At 55.1% G+C, this 13,216-nt stretch overlaps 1 protein-coding gene across 1 annotated transcript; it reads right to left on the reverse strand.

Annotated features, from left to right (window-relative positions):
- Positions 1-1,082: 1,082 nt before the first annotated feature.
- PIGO (phosphatidylinositol glycan anchor biosynthesis class O) lies at positions 1,083-13,184 on the reverse strand. Its single transcript, XM_039369047.1, has 10 exons — positions 12,617-13,184; positions 10,216-10,359; positions 9,345-9,468; positions 8,887-9,046; positions 8,388-8,561; positions 6,370-7,843; positions 5,020-5,223; positions 4,155-4,345; positions 3,126-3,196; positions 1,083-1,867 (listed from the first exon to the last, which is right to left on the reverse strand). Exons 1-10 carry the CDS (start codon positions 13,134-13,136, stop codon positions 1,738-1,740), a joined length of 3,192 nt encoding a protein of 1,063 aa, XP_039224981.1. The 5' UTR covers positions 13,137-13,184; the 3' UTR covers positions 1,083-1,737.
- Between the last annotated feature and the right edge of the window lie 32 nt (positions 13,185-13,216).

Raw genomic sequence — 13,216 nt, forward strand, 5'->3', positions numbered from 1 at the left:
GTAAAAATAACATCTGCTTTCTGAACCATTATGCTTTTGTCTGTGGCTCATACATCCTGTGATCACCCCCCCCCCCCAATTATTTAGACTAGGAACATACCTGGCCTTTTCTGTAAGCTAAGAAGGAAATCATATCAGCCGCACAATATCATGCGGAGACAGTTTCTGGAATTTGCAGTCCATTTACTTCCTTGTGCTCGTCAGTTCAGTATCAAAATTCTAAATCCCCTCTCGTGACTTCTAGCATCCTTTTCGTGACAGCCATCAATAAAAATCTTGGGTAAACCCTCTGCTGAGCTGCCTTGGACTGGCAAGAGGCAGCAAGACACGGCAGCAGCAATCCCAAAGGGATTTCAGACACTGCTGCAGTTCAGAGCTCCACAGATCTCTTCCCAGGAAGATTTACATTCAATTTATAATGTAATAAAAATAATAGAATTAGTTAATCAGTATCCTACATCTTCCATAGAGCCACCTCTCCTTTCCATTTTGACTGCAGGAAGAATCCAAAAGGTTCTTTTTGCCACAAAGCAAATCCAGAAGAAGGGAAGGAGGGACAGGCGTTACAAAACCTGCCAACTCAAAAGGTGAGAAAGGGGCAGGTTCTCAGGGGGCATATGTGTGTGTGTGTCTCAGGGGGCATGTGTGTGTGTGTGTGTGTGTGTGTGTGTGTGTGTGTGTGTGTGAGAGAGAGAGAGAGAGAGAGAGAGAGAGAGAGAGAGAGAGAGGGAGAGGGAGATATGAGATACTCTCACCTGGGAGAGATTCTCTGGAGGTGCTCCAGACTGAAATCAGGCGTAGCTAAACGCTTTTCTCCCTGCGCTAGTCCAAAATAGAATCAGTATTCTAACTACCAGCCCCGGCTCAGTGGATCTAGGCAAGGAGAAGCTGAAATCGGTCAGGGATACTCAGCTCCATCAAAGAGCGTGTGGAAGAGCAAGTGAGAAGCTAGAGCACATCTGCTGCACAGAAACATCCAGCCAGGGCAGCAGGGAGTGGCACTCGTGGGGCAGAGAGACAACTGACTTGGCACACATGCAGCCTCTGATGTTTCTTCAATGAACCCCAGATCAGGCAAGTGGTTCCTTCTTAGCTCTCCAAGACCATATGAGCAGCCATTGAAGCTACTACTCCAATCTGAAAAGCTGTACTTTTATTTCAAAAAGCCAAATCCAAAACCTGGAACCCAGAATCTAGCATCTCAACTTGATAGCAGCAATGATCTCCAAATCCCTGGCCATTCAGCCTTCAAGCCTGGCCTTGTGTCTCAGAGCCCCTGAGCCAGGCGAAGCACCTTGCCCACCGCTTGGCCCTGCTGGAGCTTCCCTCCCCAGGACACTGTTCAGTACCAACCGGGCCTGGGACGCCCAGGGCTGCCAAACTGTCGCCAAGCCAGCCTGCTGCACACTCTCCTTCCGAGGTAGTTGCTGAATCCTCCAGAATTATAAAGAAAGAAAGAACTGCCACCCTGTCGTTCCCCACAACATGTCTGTGCGCCCCAGGCACCCGGCGTGCAGGAACCGAAAGTTCTCTTTGGTTTCATCTGGTGCTTCTTCCCATTCCTTGGCAAGTCTTGCCAGGGGGCCGTTCCGCTGCATCTGCCCGCCATTCATATGGTGCAACCAAGGTCCCCTCCTTTCTGCTGCTCCCAAAGTCTCTGTCCTTGGCAGAGAGAGGAAGCAGAGAGCATCTCCTCATTGCAAGCACTGACTCGACCGACTCCTTTGCACTGCTGCGCTATCTGGACTGCGCAAGGATGACCTGCTTGAACCACTTGCTGACAGCACAATCCACGCGCATCACCAGGCCAAGGCCCAGGAGGAGAAAGACGCAACTCACCACAAAGCCCACCGCTTCGAAGAGGAACCTGCCAGGGTGAAGAAAAGCACAGGGTGAGGTCATGGGAAGTAGGCAACCAATGCTCAGTGGGGCAGATCTCCCCACCAGCTCTCTCTGCAGGAAGCTCAGCAGTCTGTCCCTGAAGAGGACAGAACCTGGGGAAGGACACGGACTCCTCTGCGGTTGGGGGGGGGGGTCTGCGCTCAGGACAAATGGGGCCTCATCTCATCAAGCAAATGCCAAAGCCCCCAGGGCAGGGGGTAGGCAACCTCGGCTCTTTTATGACTCATGGATTTCAACTCCCAGAATTCCTGAGTCAGCTGACTCAGGAATTCTGGGAGTTGAAGTCCATGAGTCATAAAAGAGCCGAAGTTGCCTACCCCTGCCCCAGGGTATCCCCTGAAGTTCAGGTGCAAGAAATCAAGAGCCAAGATGTTCAAATGAGTACACATTTAATCCATGCTGCCTCTAAACAAGAACAACTGGTAAGAGTCAACTGAGTTCAAGGAGGGCTGGACTTAGCGAAGGGATGCCAAACTGATGACATGCTTGACCCCTCCCTCTCTCAAGCTCAGTCTGGTACTCTCCTACATCCTGTGTCTCAGGAAACCAGGCAACCTAAGTCAGGCATCCTGGGGCTGACATTACAGCCTCCCTGTTCTTTATCAATTCCCCGTTTCTTCTGCTTTTAGCTGCCTGAAGCTAACAAAGTTGGGTGTGCAGTAAAAGGAGAAATCTGGCAAAGCACAATACTGACTTCTGATCAGCTCAACTGCAACTCTTCCAGCCATCCACCCCGCCTCCAGCCCAAGCTCAGGAGTCCTATCCTGACTCTTCCCGTGTGGGTTTTTGGACTGGGAGGAGTTAGAGCAGTGGTTCTCAACCTTTTTAATGCCGCGACCCCCCAACCGGTCGTAAGTCGAGGACTACTCAACCGGTCGTAAGTCGAGGACTACTCAACTGGTGCAGCACCGTTTGCAGAATGGGACTTTTGGCGGGCTCAGCAGGGCAGAGATAGCCTGGACAATTCCTATTGGCTTTTGAAAGCCAATCGAATTAGACTCTATTCAAGAGAGTCTATTCCGATTGGCTTTCAAAAGCCAATAGAATAAAAGGGAGTAGCACAGCTAAGGAAAAGGGGGGGGGGAAATGGCAGACTGCGTTGTTTGGCGACCCCCGTGAAATGGTCGTTCGACCCCAAATGGGGTCCCGACCCACAGGTTGAGAACCCTGAGTTAGAGAAAGAGCTTCTCACCACGTGGCACCGACTTAGTGGGGGGACTTACTTTGGGGCAAAGACCTTCCACACCATCAGATGTCTCCTGAGAATCATGGCTGCCAAAACAGAAGCCAGAAGCTGTTGGGAGAAGAGAAGAGAGGGAAGTGGTTCAGTCCAGCCAGAAGAGGAGAGAGCTTGGTTACCGGCAAAACTAGCTGAGTGAAACAACTTTATGAGGGAACTCCAGAGGGATCTTCAGTAAGAGCTGCTGCAGCCAGCAAGGAAACAGGTGCCCTGTCCCTGGGTAGAAGCCTGCTGGCCTTCTCACACCTGAGCCAGCAACCTCGCAAAGGAAACATACGGAAGGGACAGAGAGCTTATATCTCCCCCCCCCCCCCCACAGCAGCTCTTCAGCAGGGCCAGCAGCCCTGGACTCAAGCAAGGGAGAACTAGAGACTGTTCAGGACAGAAGGGCCCTCTGGGAGACAGAGAGATCAAGGAAGGGCAGCCTCTGCCCAGAGAGGCTGGGTGTGGCTTTGCAGGGACAAAAGGAGGCCTCTCCCCTGTTACATCTACTCTGCCCACCAGGAGGGGAAGGCAGGGCACCTTGCAAGCCCCATCAATTAGGAACCGTCATCTGGTGGGGCACGAAAAAGGGGGTTCTCGGTGGTGCCTTTTTCTTTAAGGAACATTATTCCCCCCCCCCCAGGTACAGTTAGCCCATCACCTTGCTGCTTTTCCAAAAGCCCTAAAAACATGGCTTGGTGGGCAGGCCTGGGGACCCCGAATGGAGACCGAGCCGATCAAGTGGCTGATTAGATTGTGTGGCTGCTGCCGTTTATGAGTTTTTATTGTACGGCGGATTTTAAAAATTGGTAAGCCGCCCAGAGCCACCTGTGTGTAAGTTGGGAAGCTATATAAAGTTTAATAAATCAATAATGAACGTTCCTGATCTCCACTAAGTCACAAAATGGACATCCTGGTGGATCCACCGGTTGCAGATGAACCAGGTGAGGCTCCCGGGGGGGGACACCCGTTGCCACTGAATCCCCATCAACGCCTTCTCTCACGGTGGCTCTCATACATACACACAGACCTGAAGCCCCAAAATAAGCAGGTATCTGAGGCCCAGCTGCAGCAGGGCTGCTGAAAACCGCTCCGGCGCCTCCCGCAGCTTCATCTCCATCATCGGCTCCTCCCTGTCCTGCAGTCGCGTCTTTGGCCTCCCGGCCCCGGAGGTGCTGGCCTCACAGACAAAGGGCCACAGCAGAAGTAATGGGCAGCCAGCTACCTCGGGAGAAAGAGGATCACCAAGAGACGGGGACCAAAAGCCAGATTATACGGGCGCGTAAAAGAGAAACACACAGAGAGGCTGGCACACACACACACAGGGAGGGAATCAGGAAGCCCCTCTCCCCCTCCTCAGATGTGGGCCAAAGAGCTTCGAGAGACCAGATGCAGAGACCCTTCCTCTTTCTTCTGAAGGAGGGCCAAAGGGCAACTTTGACTCGCCATGGATGCAGAAAAGGCCTGTCCCCAAAAAGGACCCGAGCCCCCCCCCACACACTCTGCCAGGGCTCGTCTATTTATTTATTTATGAGACTTATATACCGCTTTAAGTGCAAGCACTCTCTAAGCGGTGTACACCAGTAAGCAATGTATATATATATTTACATTGCCCCCAACAATCTGGGTCCTCATTTTACCTACCCCGGAAGGATGGAAGGCTGAGTCAACCTTGAGCCGGTGAGATTTGAACCGCTGACCTGCTGAACACAGTCAGCTAAAGTGGCCTGCAGTACTGCACTTTAACTGCTGCGCCACCTCGGCTCTTTTGACTCCCACTGTCAGGTTGCCAGCCGTCGCCGCTGCCATTCACTCGGGAGCCCATTTCTCTCTCTGCTGGGCAAGAAGCCGGGCTGGGTCCCCGAGGCCATCTGAAAATCGAGCACGGAACTCACCTGCCAGGAGGATCTGAGAGGCAAAAGTGTTGGCCCCAACGAGGAACGCAGGCAGCAGATTGGTGGCGTGTCCCTGCTGGAACCCCACGAAGGCCGCGTTCCAGTGGATGGCGGGGAAGACGGGCTGATGGCCAGTGGCGTAGAAAAACTGGGCGGCAGCAAGAGCCCAAGCAACCAGGGCTTCCCACGGCACCACAAAGGGGTCTGAGGAGGAGGAAGAGGAACACTAGCGAGAGCCCAGGAGCCCACGCACCCCAAAGCACTGCTCTCCTTGCTAAGGAACACAGCGCACAGCCCCCCCCCACACACACGGAGAGAGTTCAGTAGGAGATTCACATCCCTCTTGTTCCTGCCTCCCAGAGGCACAGCAGCATCTACGGCAGTGGTTCTCAACCTTTTTAATGCTGCGACCCCCAACTGGTCGTAAGTCGAGGAGTACTCAACTGGTGCAGCACCGTTTGCAGAATGGGACTTTTGGCGGGCTCAGCAGGGCAATATTCTATTGGCTTTTGAAAGCCAATAGAATTAGACTCTATTCAAGAGAGTCTATTCTATTGGCTTTCAAAAGCCAATAGAATAAAAGGGAGTAGCACAGCTAAGGGGAAAAAAATGGCGGACTGCGTTGTTTGGCGACCCCCGTGAAATGGTCATTCAACCCCAAATGGGGTCCCGACCCACAGGCTGAGAACCACTGATCTACGGTTTCTGCTCACAGCCCAGTGGCTGTTGCTAAATCTTTGTGCATTGCAGATCCGGCTGATCCGAGGGCTGCCAGGCCTAAAAGCCCCGCTAAGAACCTCTCTAGTAGGCCGGAGTTCTAGCTGCCTTTAAAAGGGCTCCCTTAGCTTGCTAGAAGCGTTCGGGGGGGGGGGGCATTACTGGGCCTCTAGCTACTCTCTCCTGCTTTTCCTTTAAAAAGTCTCCAGGATTGCACCAAGCAAGGGAGATTGTGCTCACGACAGGTAATATCCACCGTCACCTTCCCTGCCTCACCTGACTGGTTGCCAAGTATTTCTCAGGTACAATTCAAGATGCTGGTTTAGCCTTAAAATCCTACAGCGCTTACAAACCAGCTATGACGCTGTTTAACTCTTTATGAACCTGCCCCGAGGATAAAGCTGGACTTGCTTCCCCAGCTCTGTCTGTCTGTCAGGCAGAGACGACAACCCCTTTTTTGCAGGCCGGACCCCCAGCCCTGTTGGCCTCCTTTCCCGGGGCTTCTCTTAAGCTGAGACTCCCAGCTTCCGCTACTCTGAACTGAGTTTAACTGCGTCTCGAGAATGTGCTTTGCTTTTGGACGATTCCTTTCAGGCCCTCCGGCCAAGGCCGAGCCAGAATTCCCTGACTCACCCGAGTCTGCAGAGAGGGCCCTGGCACAGGCGTGCATCCACAGCAGGGCGAAGGCCTCCACGAACAGCAGGAGGAAGGCCAGGCTGAGCCGTTCCGTGTGCAGAGTCATCAGAAGGAAGCCCAGCAGGGCCAGGCTGATGAGCAAGGCGGCCGAATAGACGCTGCCCAGCCCGTAGGCGACCACCGTGGCCCTGCAACCACCGGGCGTTTCCTCCAGCCGGCTTTTCAGAGACTCCTGGATCCGGCGGTCCAGCTGGGGGATCAAGGCCTCGGAGGTGGAGGACATGAGGGGTGGCTCTTGGCTGCCTTCCAGAAAGACGGTCATGGGCTTCCACAAAACCAGGAGCAGCCCCGCCATCACCAAGACGTAAATCCCGCGGGGGAAGGCCTCCAAAGCCAGCTGGGCCCAGGCGTGGCGTTTGATCAGCATCTCTTCGGCGCCAGAGGTGATGGCCCAGTAACCGGCCAGGGTCAGGGCCAGGAGTGGGAATCCCCACCGCACAAAAAGGACCAGGGCGCAGGAGCTGTTCAGGTTGCCGTAATGGCGCAGCCAGCAGCGGGTGCCCCACACCAGACTCGCCACCGCCCCCACACACAGCCCGTAATAGAGGTTCTTGGTCCTCGGTTCCTGCACGCTGGAGAGGGGCCCCAAAATGGAGGCAGTCTGGCAAACAGGGGTCTCCTCGCGGCACTTCTGGAAAAGCCCTGAGAGCCGTGCACACACCACGACAACGCCCAAGGTGGCCAGCAGCTGCCAGCACAGCAGAGAGCCGTCCAGCCTGCCCTTCCACTGCAGCTTCAGAGCCTCCAGCAGCACCAGGGAGGTGAGCAGGAAGGGCACCACCTGTCCCTCCGCCACGACAAAGCTGTCCGAAAGCATGGCTGCGCAACGCAGGAACAGGATGCCCAGGGGCAGCCCCGCCCAGAGCCTCGGCTTCAGCCTGAAACCCTCCAACGGGGGGCAAAGGCCAGCCGTATGCAGGGCTGGGGGGCGCCTGGTCCAGCAATGCCAGAAGAAGCCCAGTTGGGAAGTCGCCGCCCCCCCGGAGGACAGCATAAGGAGGTCAGCTCTGGCCCCCCTGAAGACGTGAGCCAGCCCCAGGAGGGTCACCCCCGCCAACCCCCAGAGCAGGGGGTAGAGGAAGAAGTGGCGGTAGGAGAAGTCCAGGCGAGTGGCCACCTGGGAGGCCACGTAGCACAGCAGGCAGGAGGAGGTCAAGAGGGCGCAGCCGGCCACCATGCAGCCGGGATGGAAGCGGGCCCAGGACTCGGCACACACGGCCCGGGCCTCCTGCAGGTACTGCTGGAAACGTGTCCGGAGCCCCTCCATCTGCGGCAGGACCAGAGAAGCCTCCTGGGCCAAGAGGCGCTCGTGCTCCTCCGTGGCGGAGCGAAAGAGATGCTGAAGGTGCTGCAGTTTCTCCGCCGGGAGGTCCTGAGCGGCCTCTGCATAGGAGTGCAGAAAGCGGTCCACCTGCCCAGGCAAAAAGATCAGTCACTCAGATCACTGGAAGGCTGCTTCAGCAAGGTGGGGAGGGGGGCACTTCACTAAGGGCCTCCCAAGCAGCTCAGCATGGCCTCCGAAGCCTCAGCCTCTCAGCCTCGTGGCTGCCAGACCAGCTGTATCTTCTGTGCTGTGAGGGGCAACTGGAGATGCCACTGTGCCTCTGGGAGGCAGGACAAGGGGAGCGTGAATCCCCTGGTTCCCCTGCTGAACTCTCTCCGAGTGGGGTCCTTTGGGCTGTCTTAATAGCACTTAGCAATAGCACTGAGACTTATACATCGCTTCACAGTGCTTCACAGCCCTCTCTAAGAGGTTTACAGAGTCAACATATTGACCCCAACAATCTGGGTCCTCATTTTACTGACCTTGGAAGGATGGAAGGCTGAGTCAATCTCCAGCTGGTCAGGATCAAACTCCTGGCAGCGGGCAGAGTTAGCCTGCAATGCTACCTTCTAACCATTGCACCAAGACCTCACTTTTGAAGGCCCCCCCATGGGAGGGGATCCACTCTTACCTGCCTGGCATTGATGTTGTAGGCTGCCAGCTGGGCACGGAGCGAGGCAGCTGCATCCCCCTCACTTGCAAAGAGATCAGCCATCACTTCCCCAATGTTGCTATACGGCACTGGCACCCCCAACAAGAGAGCCAAGGTCGGCACCAGGTTCACCTGTGGGACCGTCTGGGGCTCCTGAGGAGGAATGGGGAACAAGCAATGGGGCAAAGATGGAAGATCCCCGGGAAACCACCCAGTTTTTCATCCAGCCTTTTGTCAGGGATCAGCCACCTGGCGCTGCCTGCCGGAGGTGTGGCTGCTGACCTTGATGATTCCATCAACACCACCAACGCAAGGAATTCTGGAAGCACCTAGAAGACTGCAGGTAATCTGCCCTTGCCCAAGGACACACCTTATCGCAGCCCAGGGGTTGTCCTTTCTCCCAGATGTCCCACACCAGGGAGTGCCAGGTCTGTTTTGGCAGGGCTGCTCATGCTGGCCAGGTGCCCTTCTGGCTCACCTCAGGGGGAAGGTCCCGGAAAAGCGGAGCCTTGCTGTACACAAAGAGAGCCGCGTCGAGTTCCTCCTCACTGTCTCCACCGTGGTCCCCGGTCGCTGTCATGCCGTGGTCCCCTGCCACCAGGAGGAGCGTGTCATTTCCCAGGTGGTCAACCAGTGAACTGTCCATCAACAATATAGAACTTAAGCTACACCCTCTTGGCCAGCACCAGCATGAAACAGACTGGTGGAAATAGTCAACTTGCACTTTTAGAAGCCACACCAGAAGCAACGGGGCTTCAGCTGGGGCTGGATGGTTTGTGTCCTGAGCTGCTGCTCTACCCTGCACTAGATGAGGGCACCCAGTAGAAAAGCTGCCTGCCATTCTGCCACGTGAGGCTGAGGACAGGAGGGACAGCCATCCTGGGGGGGGGGGTGGCAGGGGGGAGGGCTTCCCCTCCAGTTCCGGTTCCAACTCACCTGAGCATCTCATCCATCTGGGAGAGCTTCTTGGCCATTTCAGGGTGATCTGGTCCATGTTTGTGACCGCAGTGATCCACACCCAAAAAATGGGCAATAAGTAGATCCCACTCGCCATCATCCACTGTGCCACAGGAAAGAGGGGAGAGAGGTCAAAGGTGAAAAGGAGCGCTGCATTTTAGGGAGGGCTGGAAGGAAGAACAGAGGCCGCTTGGAGCCTTCCCTCCATTGCAGTGCAATAGCAGGGTATGGATTCAACTAGGCAAGGTACCAGGAAGAGGATGGCAAAACACGAGAGGGGAGGGGAAAGAACTACATCTGCAGTCCCCAATCCCCAGATAGTGGCCCAATGCCAGGCTCTGGCCCGTTCAGAAGCCAGCTGTGGAAGTGGCGGGTGAGCGTGCACAGGCAACTCCACTTGTGCGGGCAGAGGAACCAGCACAGTTCCATTTATGCAAGCGAGGGGTGCATGTGCTCACTGCTTGCTCAAATGGAGTTGCGCGTGTGCTCGCATGGAACCATCCCCTCTGCCCTTCCCCCCCACTCCCCGCCGTCCACAAAGCCAGAAAGATTGGCAACTGCTGAGCTGAATGGAAAGAGAACCAAGGGCAGTTGAGGCTGAGATTCCCTTTCCCTGTTCTTATTTGTGAAACTCACAGAAATCTGATTGTCGGCTTTGGGTTTATTGTTAAAATATATGCCATTTGGCCACCATCGCTGGTTATGTTACGGAAGCAATTAAAAAGCATTTTCTTAACAAAACCCAGGTCACTTTCTAGCTGGAGAGATCCCGCTCCCCAGAGTTGGCCTTCCATTCTGACTCCAACTTCACTCATCCCCCATTCTCCCACCCAGGACCAGACCTGCTCACCTGTCTGGTACAAATGCTGCAAAATGCCGTTGTCCACTGTGTGCAGATCTTTCACGTTAAAAGAAGGGAAGAAGTGGGCCCGGTGGAAGGCCTGGGGGAAGAGGCCGTCCCAGGTATCGTCCCCCATGAAGACCACTTTTTTCCCTGAAAGAGGAGGGGGGACGTTGGCAGAGGTACGGAGAAGGGGGGTTCACAGCATGGCAACCAGCAGGTGGCAATACACTCCTAAGCATAAAATCTGCTGCTGCTCCAGCATCACCACCATTCCAGGAGGCTTCATTCCTGCTTTTTCCAAGGGCAGTAGTTCTCAACCTGTGGGTCGGGACCCCATTTGGGGTCAAACGACCATTTCATGGGGGTTGCCAAACAACGCAGTCCGCCATTTTTTTCCCCTTTTCCTTAGCTGTGCCACTCCCTTTTATTCTATTGGCTTTTGAAAGCCAATAGAATAGACTCTCTTGAATTGAGTCTAATTCTATTGGCTTTCAAAAGCCAATAGGAGTTGTCCAGGCTGTCTCTGCCCTGCTGAGCCCGCCAAAAGTCCCATTCTGCAAACGGTGCTGCACCAATTGAGTAGTCCTCGACTTATGACCGGTTGAGTAGTCCTCGACTTACAACCGGTTGGGGGTCGCGGCATTAAAAAGGTTGAGAACCACTGTCCAAGGGGGTCTCTCTTTCTCAGGGTTAGGGTTAGGATTGGAATGGGATGGAATAGATGACCTGTGAGACCATTCCTAATTCTTTCTTCTTTTATTTTCCCTCAACAAATGTAGGCCTGAAGCATCTTTTGTGTGTCTTGTTCAACAGTTCTTGGTGGTTAATTAAAGTACATCTGGAAGGATAGGATAGGATAGGGAATAGAATGGAATGGAATGGAATGGGGAACAGAATAGAATAGAATAAGGAATAGAATAGAATGGAATGGAATAGAGTACAGTAGAAAAGAATAAGGAATAGAATAGAATAAGGAATAGAATAGAATAAGGAATAGAATAGAATAGAATAGAATAGAATAGAATAGAATAGAATAGAATAGAATAGAGACAAGAGTTGGGATGGACCTTGGAGGTCTTCTAGTCCAACCCCCTGCCCAGGCAAGAAACCCTATACAAATGGTTGTCCAGTCTCTCCTTGAAAACCTGCAGTGTTTAAGAAGAGATTGGACAACCATTTGTCTGAAGTGGTATACGATATAGAGCAGGGGTAGGCAACCTCGGCTCTTTTATGACTCATGGACTTCAACCCAGCTATGCTGACTCAGGAATTCTGGGAGTTCAAGTCCATGAATCATAAAAGAGCCGAGGTTGCCTACCCCTGGTATAGGGTCTACTCACACCCCGAGTCCAAAGTTTGGGGTGGGTGGGTGGGCTGAGGGATCAACAGCTAGATTTCCCAGCCAAAATGAACACCGTTTATGTCTGACAGGCTTTTTAGATTGATATGACTGTGTGAACCACTGAGCCATGCCGAACGTCCAAGATTTCTGAGGAAATAACATCTTTTCAGTCATGATACGTAGGGGGGGAAAAAGCCTAGAAACACACTCCGTTCTCCTTGAGGTGGTGGGACTGGTACACCGTCCTGACTTTCTACCCAACATCAAAGTGCTCAAAGGTCCTAGCACAGGGGTTTTCAACCTGTGGCACGTGGATCCCCGGGGGGGGGGCATAATGTCATCACAGGGGGATCCACCAAAGCTTGGAGAAATGTTATGATTTAAATCTTAAGTGTTGGAGATCCATGGCCATGGTCCATGGCCACAAAAGGTATTTAAAGGGGGTCCATGGTGAAGAAAAGGTTGAGGAACACTGTCCTAGAACAATCTCGGGGAAGGGGAGACCACCCCTCAAGTCAAACGTGCAGGGGTGGATCCCAGAGCCTCAGATCATGGGCCAAAGGTGGAATGGCACAGCCCAACCACCAATCAAATCCCTTTGCCCCAGAGGGAGGCCGTCTTTCAGGTTGCTGGGCCGGTTCTGCCTTAGAGCCTGAAGGGTCGCCTGGAAGGGATGGGAGGTCACTGGGGTTAGCTGATACCTGGAGGGGGCTCTTGCTCAGCTTAGGACCAAGAGCTCGACCAGCCCAGATCCGTCGCAGAAAGGAGACACGAGCGAGGACTGGAGAAGGGAAAACGAACGCTTGGGGGCTGCTCAAAGAGCAGAGACTGGACGCCGGGCGAGGAGGGCACCTTCAGGAGGGGGAAGTCGGAGGGGGGGGTCTTTCCAGGGTAACTAGTAGCAGCGAATAGGAGATCCCCGCCCGCCCATAAAGAAGCGTTTGCGACTCTCGCGAAAGCAGCAGGCGAGGCTGAGCGAGGGCAAAGGAGCCTGGGCAGATTTCAGCCTTCCTTCAAGAGGACTAGCGCCTCACCGAGCCGCCTCCCCCCCCCCCGGCTTCCCACCATTGCTGGCCAGCTGCCAGAGCAGGTTGTCCTCGCGGATGGCGTAGGAGGCGAAGTTGCTGCCGGCGTCCACGAAGGTGGGTAGCGAACCGGTGGTCAGCGCCTTCAGCCGCTGCATCGTGGTGCTCGGCGGGTCGGCACGGAAGCGGTAGAGGCGGCCGTGGCGGGGCTGCTGGAGAGCCAGGCGGTGCAGGACTCCCAGCCGGTCCTCGAAGGGTCGCGGCGGGCCAGCCGAGGGGTCTGGCCGGGGCCGCGCGAAGTCGAAGCGCAGCGCGTCAATCAGCACCAGCGCCGCCCGGGCGAAGCGCGCCGGCAGCCAGCAGGGGCTCCGAAGCGGGCGGGCGGGCAGCGGAGGACCGCCCGGCGGTAGCGCACAGTCACTGCGATAGCCCAGCTCCAGCCGCACCAGGAGGAAGCCGCCGGCGAAGAGCGCCAGCGCCGAACAAAGCAGCAACCCGACCCAGGCCACCAGCAGTAGCCCCGCCGCCGCCGAAGACACCGCCACCCGCCTCCCCGGCATCCTGCGCCCTTGGCTCACGCCCGCCCGCCGGAAAGGGCACGGCGGCCGGAAGAGGGCGAGAGGGCAGGCGGAGCGGCCGG

This window comes from Crotalus tigris, unplaced genomic scaffold (assembly GCF_016545835.1).
Source record: "Crotalus tigris isolate CLP2741 ecotype Arizona unplaced genomic scaffold, ASM1654583v1 scf7180000020963.25688851:1431469, whole genome shotgun sequence".
In the NCBI taxonomy this organism is placed as follows: Eukaryota; Metazoa; Chordata; class Lepidosauria; order Squamata; family Viperidae; genus Crotalus; species Crotalus tigris.

Excerpts from the sequence above, each read along its gene's own strand:
- PIGO (XM_039369047.1), bottom strand. The coding sequence starts at position 13,136 with ATGCCGGGGAGGCGGGTGGCGGTGTCTTCGGCGGCGGCGGGGCTACTG. Across the intron at positions 9,469-10,215 it reads GCAGCATTTGTACCAGACAG|TGGATGATGGCGAGTGGGAT; the intron begins GTGAGCAGGTCT and ends CCTGTGGCACAG. Across the intron at positions 5,224-6,369 it reads GGCCCTCTCTGCAGACTCGG|ACCCCTTTGTGGTGCCGTGG; the intron begins GTGAGTCAGGGA and ends CCTCCTCCTCAG.